At 43.2% G+C, this 18,404-nt stretch overlaps 1 protein-coding gene and 1 long non-coding RNA gene across 2 annotated transcripts; one reads left to right on the top strand and one right to left on the bottom strand.

Moving 5' to 3' along the window:
• The first annotated feature begins 353 nt into the window (after positions 1–353).
• LOC109758943 (uncharacterized) lies at positions 354–1,006 on the top strand. The gene is made up of 2 exons (XR_012181339.1): positions 354–610; positions 717–1,006. It is a non-coding gene; the product is annotated as an uncharacterized lncRNA (long non-coding RNA).
• A 117-nt stretch (positions 1,007–1,123) lies between these two features.
• Positions 1,124–5,767, bottom strand: LOC109758942 (uncharacterized). The gene is made up of 9 exons (XM_020317801.4): positions 5,442–5,767; positions 4,836–5,049; positions 4,659–4,754; positions 4,452–4,535; positions 3,815–3,975; positions 3,434–3,551; positions 2,257–2,392; positions 1,723–1,901; positions 1,124–1,612 (listed from the first exon to the last, which is right to left on the bottom strand). Exons 1-9 carry the CDS (start codon positions 5,732–5,734, stop codon positions 1,373–1,375), a joined length of 1,521 nt encoding a protein of 506 aa, XP_020173390.2. The 5' UTR covers positions 5,735–5,767; the 3' UTR covers positions 1,124–1,372.
• Positions 5,768–18,404: the final 12,637 nt, after the last annotated feature.

The following is an 18,404-nucleotide window of genomic DNA, read 5'->3' as shown; positions in this document are numbered from 1 at the left end:
ATCATGCTCGTAGGAATAGGGTGTGCGGGCGAGTGTTCATAGAGATAAGTGCATGTACGTCTATATGAGTACTTGCCATTATACAGTGTTCATATAGGGGGGGGGGGGGGGGGGGGGGGGGGTTGTGGCGAACCAAGGTTTCTGTTTCTATCCCTTATATACAGCATATGTGGGGTGTGGTGTGTGTGTGGTGTGGGGGGAGGGGGAGTATATGTTCTGCGTGATTTACTTGATCATCTTAACTTTCCTTGTTTGCCCCTGCCAGCTGCCTCTTATGCGTGTGTATTTAAAGCCCTAATGATTATTTACACGGTGCCCACGTCTCCGATATTAACTCGCACGCGAGGTCAATTTAGGTATCCAGAGTAAACTCTTGTGTGGGGCGGAAAGAAAAAGTTAGGGTAAAGCCCCGCACGTCGCCGTCTCTCTTCCCCCAATGGCACAGTGGATCTCGTCGACGCCGTGCGACGCGTCCGGCTGCGAGGCGACAGAGGAAGCACCGCTGCTGGACGTTGAGAAGGGCGTACCCGAAGAACACGCCACGGCGTCGCCTGCGGACGATGGGGGCGTGGAAGCGACGAAGTGGCTGTCCTGCCGGCGCTTTTTCCAGGTAACTAACTACGAAGCCCCCCAAAAATAGTAGCAAGTCGTGATGCGGTCGATGTGCTAACTGAAACTGAATTTGCCCGGTGCATGTAACTCACTGAATTCTGCAGGTGTTCTTGGCCGTTGTGTGGCTGTACATGGTGAATCAGATGAGGATAGCCTATAACGCCTACGATGACGACGAAACGAGACCGTTCATGGTGTTTCTGCTGGTAGTGATGGCCTTGAGTGTCGCCAACGTGTTTCTCTTGTTCAGCACACAGCCTTTGTACCCTCCGGCACAATCTGCCTCCGTGCTTCACTGATTTGTTTGGTAGCTAGCCCGCTTTTACCACAAGTGTAACGGTCAATTTAGCCGCTGGAAAGATATATGGCATTACCCAGATTTGTGGCATGAATATATGGCAGTGTGTACAAGTGTATGGCAACCAAACATGCGGGACTGATAACTCTTAGAAATTTCCCTGTTTACAAAAAAATAGGGAACAAATAGGCGATGGTATGATAACTAGGTAAATTTTCCTGTTTTAAAAAAGTTAGAGAAAAATAGCTGATTATATGTAGCACCATTCTTTACTCCGAGATATACTATCTGTACACATACATTTCAAAAAAATAAACACATACACATTTGGGAAATATCAGTTGAAAGAAACAAAGCAATGTGTAATAAACATGAACAAAATTGCGCAATCCATGTCCGCTTGCTAGGTCTTTGTACGTGTTGAGGATTGATGTCCTTTGTAGCAAAAAGGTGAATGAACATCTAGAGGATTGCTGGATCTTTGTATTTCTTGAAAAGAATCTCAATGTCATCAAGGACTTGCGGTGGCAGAGGCCGCGGAGCGCTGGTAAATGCATCGATGTTCTCCTTTAACTGATCCATGGTGGTTGCTCCGATTATGGTGCTTGCTGTGAAAGGGCGGCCGCGCACGAAGCCGAGGGCAAGCCGGACAGGTGTTAGCCCATGCTTCTTGGCAAGCTTGACATACTCGTCCGTTGCTTCCTGAAATAAAGGCAATAGGAAGTAAATGAGGATGAACACCGCCGCCCTCAGAAAAGTGGGAGACTAATAAACTTTAGTTCTGAATGGTTAGTTGTAGTGTTTAACCATACTTTAGCCAAAGACGCGTTGTAGCGCTCCATGTATCCCGGGAAGAGATTCAGCCTGCTCCTCTTTGCACCAGCAGAGTTAGCATCAAGATACTTTCCACTGAGAACGCCACCCCCCAATGGGGAGTAGGCAAGCAGCCCAACATTGCAGTTATTTGGGTGGCAGACCTCAACAAGATCAACTGTGACCAAAAAACAAACATGAGGGCTAGGTCCAGCATATTAGATACACACTAAGCTGCACACGCAAGAGTCGGGCACTCTGATACCATCACCTCAAGAACATACAAAATGCACAATTTAACAAAATCATAATACGATTGTATGGAACCCTTTTCATTCTTTTCAGTTATATCTAAGCAGGAAGGAAATTAGTTGCCAGCAAATATTTATCAGCAGTTTGTATTTATTTGACATAACAGGCAACTGATTTTCAGACTAAAAGAGAAGGTAAAAAATCTCAGTTATTTAGAACCAAGGGCCTGATAAACAGAATTCTGATGAATCTAGTGAAGAGATCGGTGCCATCTGTTTCACCTTCAAAGCGGCATCTCACAATTAGACTATAACTGTTCTGGATGCTCACAATCTTTGGAAGTCCTTGAAGTTTGGCAGCCTGTACAAACTCCATCACTCCGTATGAGGTTTCATTGGAAACACCGATATAACGTACCTAGAACAGACAATAAAAGTGATTTCAACAATTGTTCTTGTATGCACTTCGAATACACTGTGAGTGAACTACTCAAATGTGCCTCTAAAATGCAGTAACAACATGATCATAAGCTACTTCTAGAAACAAGGCATTAAGCCTGGCTTTCATTGCAACTCCCATTGGCAGCATTCTTACAATCAGGTTCACACAGGGGACACCAGCTTACAAGGGGAGCTCAAACAAGATAAGTTCAGACTAGCAGCGCCATTCCGGATAATGAGTTTCGTGCAGCGGTTTCGAAGACTGAATGCCAAATAAGAGTTTCTTGTGGTTGAAATCAAATGGTAACCTGTTTCTATTAATCTCAAAAGCTTACAAACAAGCTTTAGCAGTATGTTTGCATGCCATGTTTTTGGCCAGCGCCATCTGGAAAAGCTGCGCTCCGCTCAATTGCAAAATATTCATGTGGCTGGCGTTGCAGTGCCTTATCTGGACAACTGATCACAGGGTACGATGAGGCCTACAAGATCATCCCTCACCCTGCTATCCCTGTGACCAAGAGGAGGACACAACAGATCACATCCTCATGCAATGCGTTCATGTTCTGATTGCTACTGACAACTTGGAGGATTGGTAGTGCAGCACTCGCAAGAGGATTCCCAAGGGAAAACGGCGTGGTTTCAACTCCATGGTCATAATTACTTGTTGGAGTTTGTGGGAAGCATCGAAACGCAAGGGTGTTCAACAACATTCACCTGCAGGTTTCTTCTGGCGCTCTGACCGCACTCAACCATCAGGATTTGAAACTCTGGGCGTTTGCGGGAGGAAGAGGCATAGCTGAATTTTATGAGTAATCTCTAGGTCTTGTAGCAGGATTTGGAGCTGTGGCATTTTGTGAGTAGTTCATGAGATTTTTAGGTGGTTATGGAGACTCTGCTTTCCGAGGATTGGTGGGAGCGTTTGTAATTTCAACTCTCCCTCTTCTGTAAAAATATCAGCTAAATATGCATCACGCAAGGCTTTTGTGTTTTCTCGAAAAAAATGCCTAAAAAATAATACCTTTCCTTCATCAATTAGCTCCTGGAAAGCTTTCAATTGATCCTCAAATGGAACACTTGGCCTCCATTTGGTTGAATTATAACTGAATTCACCGAATATTGGCACATACCTATCTGGCCTAAAGACATAAAAGAAACATTTGGAGGCAGGGTTGATTTTCTCGTCAAGGTAAAAGAAACAAAATATATCAATACAACAAAAAATAACCTCCTCCCTAATGTTGATAATAAGTTGGAAAATATTTTCATGAACAAATAAACATCTGAGAAAGTTAATCTAATGAATATTGCCTCTGAAAATGATTGTGCATGCATTCAAGCTGGACAAAAAAATGTGCAGGATATCCCTAAGCAAGAATAATCTTCAAAATGAAACACTAACCAGTGTATCTGAAGCAAATCAATGTAGTCTGTAGATAAACGTGAAAGACTCTTTTCAACACTTTCCTTGATATTGGCGGCATCGACACGTACCACCTCTGCATTATCCCGAAGATAAGTAGATCGTTCTGAATAACCAGAAACTTTGGTGGCTAGAATCACCTAGATACACATAATCAAAACGTGCAAGTGTCATGTTTCAGGCTTTCTCTGTTTAAAAAAAATATGTTTCAGACTTTCAGTGACACTATTCAAACATGTCATTACAAATGGAAAATCTGGGTCTGTTGATACTAAAGCCTGGGCCATATTTTATTCTGTTGTTCAACATCTTTATTCTTATTATTATGATCATAATCTCTAGACCCAGGCTTTCACGTTTATATTTATTCTGTTGGGCCGTATCATTAATGAAAACAGCTCAATGCTGCTCTTTCGTCAAAAATAATCCTAAACAGTGACATCAACTTGGGCGGGGAACCAGTGTAACATATATGCAGATCACAAAAAAGAATCATGTACACATAGAAACAAGTTAATTAAACAGAGTAGAGTCTCATGTCCATGAATTTGCTGGTGATCCAAGCAGCGGGCATGTTTAGAGTAAGGTGATAAACAACTGGGCCTGTTTACAGTACCTTGTCTCGTGGCTTGGATTGCATCCACCTGCCTATATATAGATCAGTCCTCCCTTGAGTTTCCTTCTTTGTTGGAACTGGGTACTAAAGGAGTAAAAAAATTAAAAACTAGATCTATCATTCATGGATGGCTAATAGAATTGAACTTCAGAGGATAAGGAATAGAGTTCACAAAGGGAAGGAAAGAATACACAGTTCTGCACTGACCATCTCCGCAGTGTCCAGGATATTGATGCCCTGATCAAAAGAATAAGAAAGCATATCATGTGCTTCCTTCTCTGTGTTTTGCTCCCCAAAAGTCATCTAAAGGAACAAAGAATTAGCCCGGATTGTAAAAGAAATGTAGCAACAACACGCAACATGATCTGCAGCTTATGCACATACTGTTCCAAGAGTAATCTCGCTGATAAGAAGGTCTGAATCTCCAAGCTTCTTATACTGCAACTCTTGTTGTGCCTGCGCTCGAACTTGGCTGCGCAGGCGTCTCGCGTGCCATCTTTGAGACCGGCAGGCAGTCAACCGCGGTAAGTTATTGCTATAGGATGAGGAGGGGGTCGTGACGAACGCAGATAGCGCCATTTGCTGCATACTGAAATTCCTGTTCATGCATATCACAGCAAACAATCATTTTCCATGTTAGCGGCGGAACACTAGGTACCCAATTTTTGGAATTGGTACAAAGAAAACCTGACCGCTACATTCTACATTATGCATAGCCAAACCCTTACTTGTAATTATATTTCTTGATCTGGCAAGCCCATTAAATAAATTAATATTGGGAACCCCAACAGATAAGCTCCTAATATCTGGAATTCCTGCCCCCAATACTATTTCCCAGATACGTATTTAATTTGACAAATAAGCATGCGTTTCTCGACTTGCATTCCCGAGAATTTCCGGGAAAACAAACATATGGGACGGTTTGAAACCTCAGTCTGATGCGCTTATTCGGAATCGAGAACCCCAGAGAAGGAGACGGAAGAGGGCTACCTGTTTCTAGGTCGTTGCCTCCCAACTTCAGCGCCCCTGCCTGCAGCTAGGTACGATGGTGGGATGCTAGGTTGCCCCTGCCTGCGACGCCGGGAGAGGACAGAGGAGGCTCTGCGAGGTTGGTTGCGAGAATTCCGTGTGACGGAGGCGGGTAGGGGTGGATGAGGTGGCCGACCCGCGACGGCGCAGAACAGTGGGCGTGTGTGGCAAAGATTCGTGGAAGCGGTGACAAGCGGAAGCAACAGCGTGCCCAAGCCCAGGCACACTCTCTCAAGCGGACCAGGATCTCTCATTTCCTGTCTCCGTTTGCACCGGCCCGGCCCAGGATGAGACTTTTAGGGTTCATCAAAAAAAAAGTGTATCCCTCATTTTAAAATACTTGAAGTTATAAAAAAGGGAAAAACTTACTTTCTGCCGGCCGATCTCGCGCCCACGCCCGCCGGCTCTGTGTCCGTCGGATCGTATTTTGATCCAATGGCCGAAAGCAACCCGCACCCACACGCACGGGTCTGCAGCTCAGCTGCTGTTTCAGAAACGCCTTCTGCAACTGAGAGCGTGTTTCAAAGCTCTGTGGTGGTTAGATCCAGCAGCGGAGAGGCAGAGCACCGTGCGGCTGGGACGGAGGCGGTGGCTGGGTGGTCGACCGCGGCAGACCAGCCGCGCTGGACGACACCGACGCGATCTGAGGTAGCTGACGGCTGCCCAAGCAGCAGGTGTGCATCCTTTCCCCGCTAGATCCATAGATTTTTCCCCATTCCTGCAGGGGTGAAATAAAGGGAGGGATGCTGTGGTGGGGCGGTGGTGGTGGTGCCCCGCCACGTTGGTGGGCGGTGGTGGTGGTGCCCCGTCGCGTTGGTACGCTCCCCAGTAATGGCGTGCTTCTACAACAGCAGGGGCAGTGGTGCTACTGCTCTGTTGTGATTGGCAGCGGCGCGCTCGACGCAGGCAACGACGACGGTGTTTCTGCACACTTTTTTCATTTGCAAAATTTTTTGCAACATTACCTATGTTGCAAAACTTCTTCCACAACATTATCGTTGTTGCAAAAAAAAGACAGAAAAAAATTCTGCGACACGACCTATGTTGCATAAAAAAAATCCGCAACACGACCTATGTTGTAAAAAAATCCACAACACAGCCTATGTTGCAAAAAAAAATATCTGCAACACAACCTATGTTTCTGCAATATGATCTTTGTTGCAAAAAATTATGCGACATCACCTCTGCTGCAAAAAAATCTGCAGATAACATGATCTTTGTTTCAAAAAATTCTGCAACATCACCTCTGTTGCAAAGGTTTTTACAACACGGCGGATGTTAGAAATGTTTCCGCAACACCGCTCTTGTTTCGAAAGAGGTGACGCACATGGATGGGCAGATCGGACAGCTCCGCGCATCAATCCAACGGCCAGCCCGGCGGCAGATGCTTTCTACTTATCCGCCGGCTGACGCGTAGCAGCCCCACGGATCGCTAGGGCGTAGGATGGAGCCAGAAAATCGAGATGTGGGGAGTGGGGGCAAGAACCGAAAGCATCAAAATCATAGGTTATATTTCCCGCAAAAAAATCATAGGATATATAAGAAGATACCATAGTAAATATTAGGAGATCTAGATAGTACATATATGTTTGTTGTTCTGTAGTAGGAAAAAAATTACGTATCTATCAATTTAAATTCAGCTTTACAAGCATCAGTATCAAAGATATCAATTATTTCTTCAGAGCTAAACTTTGCTGCTAGTTCCTTCTCAATATAAACTATCGTGCAATGACGAAGAAAATCATCTTCCATTTTACTTTGAAGCCATGTCTTGACTAGTTTCATTGCATAAAAGGCTCGCTCTGCTGTTGCAATTGACACCGGGAGAGTTATCACCAATCATAACAACCTCTCAACCATTGGATAGTCAGAAGACTTGCCAGTCTTAACTATTCCTTTTGTCAGATCGACAAGTGGTTTGCAGTTCTTGATCTCTGGATGGTTGAATGTTTCAAACTGAAAATGTGGTAGCTCGCACTCCAACCTATCTTCTTGACTAGAAAAATCTGTTGGATAGAATTTCTCTACTAGTGTGCATATCTTTGACTTGTTGAAAGCATCATGCCTCGGATCCAACGATGAACAAAGATCTAAAAGCTCAGTTACTTGAGATTTAAATCGATCATTCAAGAACTGCACCAGCGAAGCTAGCTGCGGACAAGTATGGGGACATCCCAGAGGTGGTGCTTGCTGATCCTCTTGTGCAGGCTGCGATGGCTGCTGTAAGCGCGATCAAACTTGGTCCTGGAACCTGCAAATCAAGAGGCATAGCCGGCCAAACTGAAGGTGAGGGGTCAAACGCCAACAATGGCGGCACCCATGCAGTCGCCAACCCTTTGGTTGGGGGGAGTGGCATGGCGAACCTGATTGCCGGTCGGGACTACCCTCCAGGGTTCGGCCCCATCCCGATGAATGTCGTCCATCAGGCTGATGCTGACGCCCCAATCAAGGCAGTAGTCATGGACCCGGTGACGAACCCTGATCCTACCCCAAAAGCAGTGCACATTACCACGCCTGAAATGCAGCAGAAGGTAACTATGGAGGAGGGGCATCAGGTTCTTTCCCTGGGCCCTACGACTAAAAATCAGACCGTCATAACTGCAGCCGACGCCTCTTCACCACCAATGGCTGTGGCGACAAAGGAGACAGAAGGACTGTCTGATGGGGTCGCTGAATCAGCACCACCCCAGGATGGCTCCATACACAGAGCAAAGAAACGTCATGGTAGCAAGAGGAGTGCGCAGAAAACAGTATAGGTGGTAACAGTCCTTGGAAAGAGAGGGGAGAGAGATCTAGAGGCAGCCACAACTGTGGAAGAAAAGCAAGAATATGTTGAGCATGATCAGCAGAAGAAGATCAAGAACACAACTCAGATGGAGGGCAGGGAAGATGTGGGAGAGGATGGAGAGCAGGAAGCAACCGGCATAGGGGCTCCCGATAAACTGGTGGGTGCCGAGGATGGTGCCCACCAGGAGCCATGACGATCCTGAGCTGGAACTGTCGAGGCCTCGAGCAACCTCGAACAGTTCAGGAACTCGTGTGTCTCGTGCACACATACAAGCCCAAGCTCGTCTTCCTCTCTGAAACTCGGCAAAATAATAAGTATGTCAAAAATCTCAAGTGGAGGCTCGGCCTCCGTAACTGTATCGTGCAACCCGATATCAGAAAAGGTGCCGGCATTGCCCTCTTTTATGATGAGAGTGTGGAAATAAAGAAGATTGCCGTGGGGGCGAGATATATCGATGTGTTGATTCGCTTGTCTTCGGATGGTCTCCAATGGCGGGGCACCTTTGTGTATGGTGAACCTAAGGCTCATGAGCGCCACCACATGTGGTCTCTGTTGCGCAGAATAAAAGACGCCGCGAGTGTGCCTTGGCTAATGGTGGGTGACTTCAATGAAACAATGTGGCAGTCCGAACACATCTCGGTTTTGAGAAGATCCGAGAGGCATATGGAAAACTTTTGCACTATCCTTGCTGATTGTAACTTGTTTGACTTGGGATTCAAAGGTCATGTCTGGACTTACAGTAATAAGCAAGAGGGCAGCAACAACGTACGAGCGAGACTTGACAGAGCAGTTGCTTCTCCGGAGTGGTCTGATCACTATAGGAATGCTTCTGTTGAACATATTTGCTCGTCACGTTCTGACCATCTCCCTATCTTGTTGCGGCTTGGGAAGAGACAGGTATGGCTGCCGAGAGGCGAGAGGACAGCCAAAACTTCCAGATACGAGCAAATGTGGGAGAGGGTAGAATCTTTACAGCCTACTATCAAGAACTCATGGAAGGAGGGAAGAGCGGCTGGAAACATGCATGAGGTCGGCGTTAAGCTGCAGCACATGCAAAACACACTTAGAAACTGGGCAAAGCGAGACTTCGGTTCCGTTATTAAACAAACAGCGGAGATCAGGAAGAAGTTAAGTATGTTATGGAGTTTACATCCCAACCCAGCGCAGCAAAAAGAAGTAAACAAGCTGGCCAATGAACTAGATGAACTACCATTACGGGAAGAAATAATGTGGAGACAAAGATCAAGAGTTCTGTACCTAAGAGAAGGGGATAGAAACACGGAATGGTTTCAGAGGAAAGCTACTTGGAGGGAAAAAAGAACGATATCGCCAAACTTAAAGATTCCAGTGGGGTCTGGGTGGAGGATAAGAAAGGGATTTTGGAAATGAAAAATTCTTTCTTTAAAAATCTATACGCAAAGGAGGACAGATTAAACCCACTGGAGATTTTGGAGCTGTTTGACAAAAAGTGACACACAATATGAATGAGGCACTCACTAAACCTTTCTCGGCAGTGGAAATAAGTGATGCTCTGTTTCAGATCGGCCCACTCAAAGCCCCTGGGCCCGATGGCTTCCCGGCTCGCTTCTATCAAAGGAACTGGGAGGTCCTCAAGGAGGATGTGATCAGAGGTGTTCTCAGTTTCTTTGAGAATGGGTCAATGCCAGAAGGGATTAATGATACAGTCATCGTCCTAATTGATGCAGCAAAGTAGCGTAAGTATTTCCCTCAGTTTTTGAGAACCACGGTATCAATCCAGTAGGAGACTACACGCAAGTCGCTCGTACCTACACAAACAAATAAGAATCTTGCAACCAACGCGATAAAGGGGTTGTCAATCCCTTCACGGCCACTTGCAAAAGTGAGATCTGATAGAGATAATAAGATAAATATTTTTGGTATTTTTTCTTATATAGATTGAAAGTAAAGATTTCAAAGTAAAAATAGATTGAAAACTTATATGATGGAAAATAGACCCGGGGGTCATAGGTTTCACTAGTGGCTTCTCTCAAGATAGCATAAGTATTACGACGGGTGAACAAATTACTGTTGAGCAATTGATAGAAAAGTGCATAGTTATGAGAATATCTAGGCATGATCATGCATATAGGAATCACGTCCGTGACAAGTAGACCGAAACGATTCTGCATCTACTACTATTACTCCACACATCGACCGCTATCCAGCATGCATCTAGAGTATTAACTTCATAAGAACAAAGTAATACATTAGGCAAGATGACATGATGTAGAGAGATAAACTCAAGCAATATGATATAAACCCCATGTTTTTATCCTCGATGGCAACAATACAATGCGTGCCTTGCTGCCCCTACTGTCACTAGGAAAGGACACCGCAAGATTGAACCCAAAGCTAAGCACTTCTCCCATTGCAAGAAAGATCAATCTAGTAGGCCAAACTAAACTGATAATTCGAAGAGATTTGCAAAGATAACAAATCATACATAAAAGAATTTAGAGGAGATTCAAATATTATTCATAGATAATCTTGATCATAAACCCACAATCCATCGGATCTCGATAAACACACCGCAAAAAGAATTACATCGAATAGATCTCCAATAAGATCGAGGAGAACTTTGTATTGAGATCCAAAGAGAGAGAAGAAGCCATCTAGCTAATAACTATGGACCCGAAGGTCTGTGGTAAACTACTCACACATCATCGGAGAGGCTATGGTGTTGATGTAGAAGCCCTCTGTGATCGATTCCCCCTCCGGCGGAGCGCCGGAAAAGGCCCCAAGATGGGATCTCACGGGTACAGAAGGTTGCGGCGGTGGAAATAGGGTTTCGTGGTGCTCCTGGATGTTTTCGGGGTATATGGATATATATAGGAGGAAGAAGTAGGTCGGTGGAGCTACGAGGGGCCCACGAGGGTGGGGGCGTGCCCAGGGGGCAGGCGCGCCTCCCTGCCTCGTGCTCGCTTCTTTCTTGACGTCCACTCCAAGCCCCCTGGATCACGTTTGTTCCAAAAATAACTCTCCCGAAGGTTTCATTCCGTTTGGATTCCGTTTGATATTCCTTTTCTGCGAAACACTGAAATAAGCAAAAAAACAGCAATTTGCACTGGGCCTTCGGTTAATAGGTTAGTCCCAAAAATAATATAAAAGTGCTTAGTAAAGCCCATTAAACATCCAAAACAGATAATATAATAGCATGGAACAATCAAAAATTATAGATACGTTGGAGACGTATCAAGCATCCCCAAGCTTAATTCCTGCTCGTCCTCGAGTAGGTAAATGATAAAAACAGAATTTTTGATGTGGAATGCTACCTAGCATATTTCTCAATGTAATTTCCTTTATTGTGGCATGAATGTTCAGATCCGAAGGATTCAAGACAAAAGTTTAATATTGACATGAAAATAATAATACTTCAAGCATACTAATAAAGCAATCATGTCTTCTCAAAATAACATGGCCAAAGAAAGTTATCCCTACAAAATCATATAGTTTGGCTATGCTCTATCTTCATCACACAAAGTATTTAATCATGCACAACCCCGATGACAAGCCAAGCAATTGTTTCATACTTTTGATGTTCTCAAACTTTTTCAATCTTCATGCAATACATGAGCGTGAGCCATGGATATAGCACTATATGTGGAATAGAATGGTGGTTGTGGAGAAGACAAAAAGGAGAAGATAGTCTCACATCAATTAGGCGTATCAACGGTCTATGGAGATGCCCATAAATAGATATCAATGTGAGTGAGTAGGGATTGCCATGCAACGGATGCACTAGAGCTATAAGTGTATGAAAGCTCAACAAAAGAAACTAAGTGGGTGTGCATCCAACTTGCTTGCTCACGAAGACCTAGGGCATTTTGAGGAAGCCCATCATTGGAATATACAAGCCAAGTTCTATAATGTAAAATTCCCACTAGTATATGAAAGTGACAACATAGGAGACTCTCCATTATGAAGATCATGGTGCTACTTTGAAGCACAAGTGTGGCAAAAGGATAGTAACATTGTCTCTTCTCTCTTTTTCTCTCATTTTTTATTTTTTGGGCCTTTTTCTCTCTTTTTTATGGCCCCCTTTTTTTTCTTTTCATCCGGAGTCTCATCCCGACTTGTGGGGGAATCATAGTCTCCATCATCCTTTCCTCACTTGGGACAATGCTCTAATAATGATGATCATCACACTTTTATTTACTTACAACTCAATACTTGGAACAAAATATGACTCTATATGAATGCCTCCGGCGGTGTACCGGGGTATGCAATGAATCAAGAGTGACATGTATGAAAGAATTATAAAGGTGGCTTTGCCACAAATACGATGTCAACTACATGATCGTGCAAAGCAATATGACAATGATGAAACGTGTCATAATAAACGGAACGGTGGTAAGTTGCATGGCAATATATCTCGGAATGGCTATGGAAATGCCATAATAGGTAGGTATGGTGGTTGTTTTGAGGAAGGTATATGGTGGGTGTATGATACCGGTGAAAGGTGCGCGGTATTAGAGAGGCTAGCAATGGTGAAAGGGTGAGAGTGCGTATAATCCATGGACTCAACATTAGTCATAAAGAACTCACATACTTATTGCAAAAATCTATTAGTTATCGAAACAAAGTACTACGCGCTTGCTCCTAGGGGGATATATTGGTAGGAAAAGACCATCGCTCGTCCCCGACCGCCACTCATAAGGAAGACAATCAATAGATAAATCATGCTCCGACTTCATCACTTAACAGTTCATCATACGTGCATGCTACGGGAATCACAAACTTTAGAACAAGTATTTCTCAAATTCACAACTACTCAACTAGCATGACTCTAATATCACCATCTTCATATCTCAAAACAATCATCAAGTATCAAACTTCTCATAGTATTCAATGCACTTTATATGATAGTTTTTATTATACCCATCTTGGATGTTCATCATATTAGGACTAATTTTATAGCCAAAGCAAACTACCATGCTGTTCTAAAAGACTCTCAAAACAATATAAGTGAATCATGAGAGATCAATAATTTCTATAAAGTAAAACCACCACCGTGCTCTAAAAAGGTATAAGTGAAGCATTAGAGCAAAATTATCTAGCTCAAAAGATATAAGTGAAGCACAAAGAGCATTCTAATAAATTCCGATTCATGTGTGTCTCTCCCAAAAGATGTGTACAGCAAGGATGATTGTGGTAAACTAGAAAGCAAAGACTCAAATCATACAAGACGCTGCCTCAAGTAAAGTTACCGATAGACGAAGACGAAAGAGGGGATGCCTTAAGGGCATCCCCAAGCTTAGGCTTTTGGTTGTCCTTGAATTTCCACTCCTTATTCCATAATCCATCAAATCTTTACCAAAAACTTGAAAACTTCACAACACAAAACTCACAGAAAATCTCATGAGCTCCGTTAGTATAAGAAAACAAATCACCACCATAAGGTACTGTAATGAATTCATTCTTTATTTATATTAGTGTTAAACCTACTGTATTCCAACTTCTCTATGGTTCATACCCTCCGATACTAGCCATAGATTCATCAAAATAAGCAAACAACACACGAAAAACAGAATCTGTCAAAAACAGAACAGTCTGTAGTAATCTGGATCAAATGTATACTTCTGTAACTCCAAAAATTCTGAAATAAATTGGCGGACGTGAGGAATTTGTCTATTAATCATATGCAAAAAGAATCAACCTAAAATCACTCTCCAGTAAAAAATGGCAGCTAATCTCGTGAGCGCTAAAGTTTCTGTTTTTTACAGCAAAATCATAAAGACTTCACCCAAGTCTTCCCAAAGGTTCTACTTGGCACAAACACTAATTTAAAACATGAAAACACATCTTAACAGAAGCTAGATGATTTATTTATTACTAAACATAACCAAAAAGCAAGAAATAAAAATAAAATTGGGTTGCGTCCCAACAAGCGCTATCGTTTAACGCCCCTAGCTAGGCATATATAATTTTAATGATGCTCACATGAAAGACAAGAATTGAAGCAGAAAGAGAGCATCATAAAACATGTGACAAACACATCTAAGTATAACATACTTCCTATGCATAGGCATCTTATAGGCAAACAAATTATCAAGGCAAGCAAAAACTAGCATTTGCAAGGAAGCGGAAAGAAACAATAGCAATCTCAACATAACGAGAGGTAATTTAATAACATGAAAATTTCTACAACCATATTTTCCTCTCTCATAATAATTACATGTAGGATCATAAGAAAATTCAAAAATATAGCTACCACAAAACATATTCTTAACACGATCCACATGTATGCAAAGTTGACACTCTTCCAAAATAGTGGGATTAACATTAACTAAAGTCATGACCTCTCCAAACCCACTTTTATCAAAAATTTCATAAGATTGATCATACTCCAAAGTAGTGGGATCTAAAGTTGACACTCTTCCAAACCCACTTTCAATATTATTGTAAACATTATTATCAATGTCATATTCATCATGGGGCTTAAATAAATTTTCTAGATCATAAGAAGAATCACCCCAATCATGATCATTGCAACAAGTAGTAGACATAGCAAAACTAGCATCCCCAAGCTTAGGGTTTTGCATATTATTAGCATAATTGACATCAAGAGAATTTATAGAAAAATCATTGCAATCATGCTTTTTATTCAAGGAGCTATCGTGAATCTCTTCATAAATTTCTTCATCACAATTTTCAGATTCACGAATTTCAAGCAAAACCTCATAAAGATAATCTAGTGCACTCAACTCACTAGCAATAGGTTCATCATAATTGGATCTCTTAAAGAGATTAGCGAGTGGATGAGGATCCATAAACTTTTAGCAAGCGAAGATGCAAGCAAAAGAAGGCACATGGTAACACAAGATCGAACGGAAGGAGGGCGAAGAAAAGGCAAAGGTGAAGTGGGGGAGAGGAAAACGATAGGCAAATGGCAAATAATATAATACGAGGGATAAGAGTTGTGATGGGTACTTGGTATGTCTTGACTTGACTTGACTTGGCGTAGATCTCCCCGGCAACGGCGCCAGAAATCCTTCTTGCTACCTTTTGAGCACTGCGTTGGTTTTCTCTTGAAGAGGAAAGGGTGATGCAGCAAAGTAGCGTAAGTATTTCCCTCAGTTTTTGAGAACCAAGGTATCAATCCAGTAGGAGACTACACGCAAGTCGCCTCATACCTACACAAACAAATAAGAACCTTGCAACCAACGCGATAAAGGGGTTGTCAATCCCTTCACGGCCACTTACAAAAGTGAGATCTGATAGAGATAATAAGATAAATATTTTTGGTATTTTTTATGATATAGATTTAAAGTAAATATTGCAAAGTAAAAATAGATTGGAAACTTATATGATGGAAAATAGACCCGGGGGCCATAGGTTTCACTAGTGGCTTCTCTCAAGATAGCATAAGTATTATGGCGGGTGAACAAATTACTGTCGAGCAATTGATAGAAAAGTGCGTAGTTATGAGAATATCTAGTCATGATCATGTATATAGGCATCACGTCCGCGACAAGTAGACCGAAATGATTCTGCATCTACTACTATTACTCCACACATCAACCGCTATCCAGCATGCATCTAGAGTATTAAGTTCATAAGAACAGAGTAATGCATTAGGCAAGATGACATGATGTAGAGGGATAAACTCAAGCAATATGATATAAACCCCATGTTTTTATCCTCGATGGCAACAATACAATGCGTGCCTTGCTGCCCCTCCTGTCACTGGAAAAGGACACCGTAAGATTGAACCCAAAGCTAAGCACTTCTCCCATTGCAAGAAAGATCAATCTAGTAGGCCAAACCAAACTGATAATTCGAAGAGACTTGCAAAGATAACAAATCATACATAAAAGAATTCAGAGGAGATTCAAATATTATTCATAGATAATCTTGATCATAAACCCACAATCCATCGGATCTCGACAAACACACCGCAAAAAGAATTACATTGAATAGATCTCCAATAAGATCGAGGAGAACTTTGTATTGAGATCCAAAGAGAGAGAAGAAGCCATCTAGCTAATAACTATGGACCCGAAGGTCTGTGGTAAACTACTCACACATCATCGGAGAGGCTATGGTGTTGATGTAGAAGCCCTCCGTGATTGATTCCCCCTCCGGCGGAGTGCCGGAAAAGGCCCCAAGATGGGATCTCACGGGTACAGAAGGTTGTGGCGGTGGAAATAGGGTTTCGTGGTGCTCCAGGATGTTTTTGGTGTATATGGATATATATAGGAGGAAGAAGCAGGTCGATGGAGCTGCGAGGGGCCCATGAGGGTGGGGGGCGCGCCCAGGGGGGCAGGCGCGCCTCCCTGCCTCATGGCCTCCTCGCTTCTTTCTTGACGTCCACTCCAAGTCCCCTGGATCACGTTTGTTCCAAAAATAACTCTCCCGAAGGTTTCATTTCGTTTGGATTTCGTTTGATATTCCTTTTCTGCGAAACACTAAAATAGGCAAAAAAACAGCAATTTGCACTGGGCCTTCGGTTAATAGGTTAGTCCCAAAAATAATATAAAAGTGCTTAGTAAAGCCCATTAAACATCCAAAACAGATAATATAATAGCATGGAACAATCAAAATTATAGATACATTGGAGACGTATCACTAATCCCAAAGGGCAAAGATCCTCAATCGTTGAAAGACTACCGCCCCATCAACCTTTGTAATGTAATTTACAAGGTGGTCTCCAAATGCCTTGTTAACCGTCTCCGACCTATCCTAGATGACATCATATCAGAAACCCAGAGTGCCTTCATCCCGGGTAGATTGATCACAGATAACGCACTCATTGCCTTTGAGTGTTTCCATAAAATACAACACTACAAAAACCCCCGGGAGACGTATCGTGCTTATAAACTGGATTTGGCAAAAGCCTATGGCAGAGTTGATTGGAGTTTTTTGGAAGGTGTACTGCTCAAGAGTGGCTTCTGCAAGAAGTGGACCAACTGGGTCATGAAGTGCGTCAGATCAGTAAGGTATTCGGTGAGATGTAATGGGGAACTTTTGGATCCGTTTTGCCCATCCAGGGGTCTTCGACAAGGGGACCCCCTGAGTCCATATCTTTTCCTCTTCATGGCTGAGGGACTGGTGAAACTAATTAATAAGAACATCGCATAGGACAAGTTGACGCCAATCAAGATTGTGAGAAACAGCCCGGGTGTATCAAACCTTTTGTTTGTTGATGATAGTCTTCTTTTCTTCAAGGCCACGGTTGATCAAGCTAAAACTGTTGGGAGAGTGTTGGACACCTTCCAGAAATGCATAGGACAATTACTTAGCGCTAGCAAATGCTCTCTCCTCTTCAGCGAGTCTTGCCCTGTTGCAACGAGGGATGCAATTAAAGCCACTCTTAGCATTCAGACGGAAACCTTTGAAAGCAAATATTCGGGGCTACACCGGAAGGGAGAATGAAGGATGAACACTTTCAACCAATCATGGACAGATTCGCGAAGAGATGTAATGACTCGTCTGAAAGATTCATGTCCTATCTAGCGAAGGAAGTCCATGTAAAATATAATGTCCAAGCCCTTCCCACTTTCATCATGAGTGTGTTCCTGCTCTCGAAAGGATTTTGTGAGAAATATGAGAGATTGATTAGGGACTTTTGGTGGGGTGACAAAGAGGGCCACAGGAAAGTACACTGGATGTCGTGGGAGAGAATGATTAAACCCAAGAGGGCCGGTGGTATCGGTTTTAGAGACATGCATCTTTTTAACCAAGCGCTACTGGCCAAGCAAGGTTGGCGCCTAATCCAAAATCCGGACAGTTTATGTGCTCGAGTTCTTAAATCCAAGTACTACCCCAAGGGCAACATTCTGGACACTATCTTTGTCTCGGATGCCTCGCCGTTCTAGAGGGCAATTGAGTTGGGGCTCCAACTTCTGAAGAAGGGCCTAATTTGGCGTGTGGGGGATGGTAGAAACATTCAAATACAAAGGGACCAGTGGATCCCTAGGAAGGAGGGCCTCAAAGTTGCTGTCTTCACGAGAAGATCAAGGCTCCGATGGGTCAATCAACTGATGGATGAAGAAGGAAAGGAATGGAATGTGCCACTAATTCGCCAGATTTTTCATGAGTTTGACGCTGACGAAATATGCAAAATTCCCATTCCAAGAGCAGAGGCAAAAGATTGTGTCGCATGGCACTATGAG

Source organism: Aegilops tauschii, chromosome 4 (genome assembly GCF_002575655.3).
Source record: "Aegilops tauschii subsp. strangulata cultivar AL8/78 chromosome 4, Aet v6.0, whole genome shotgun sequence".
Taxonomy (NCBI): Eukaryota; Viridiplantae; Streptophyta; class Magnoliopsida; order Poales; family Poaceae; genus Aegilops; species Aegilops tauschii.
The sequence above is the reverse complement of the archived record's forward strand: the minus strand, read 5'-3'. Positions and strand labels throughout refer to the sequence as shown.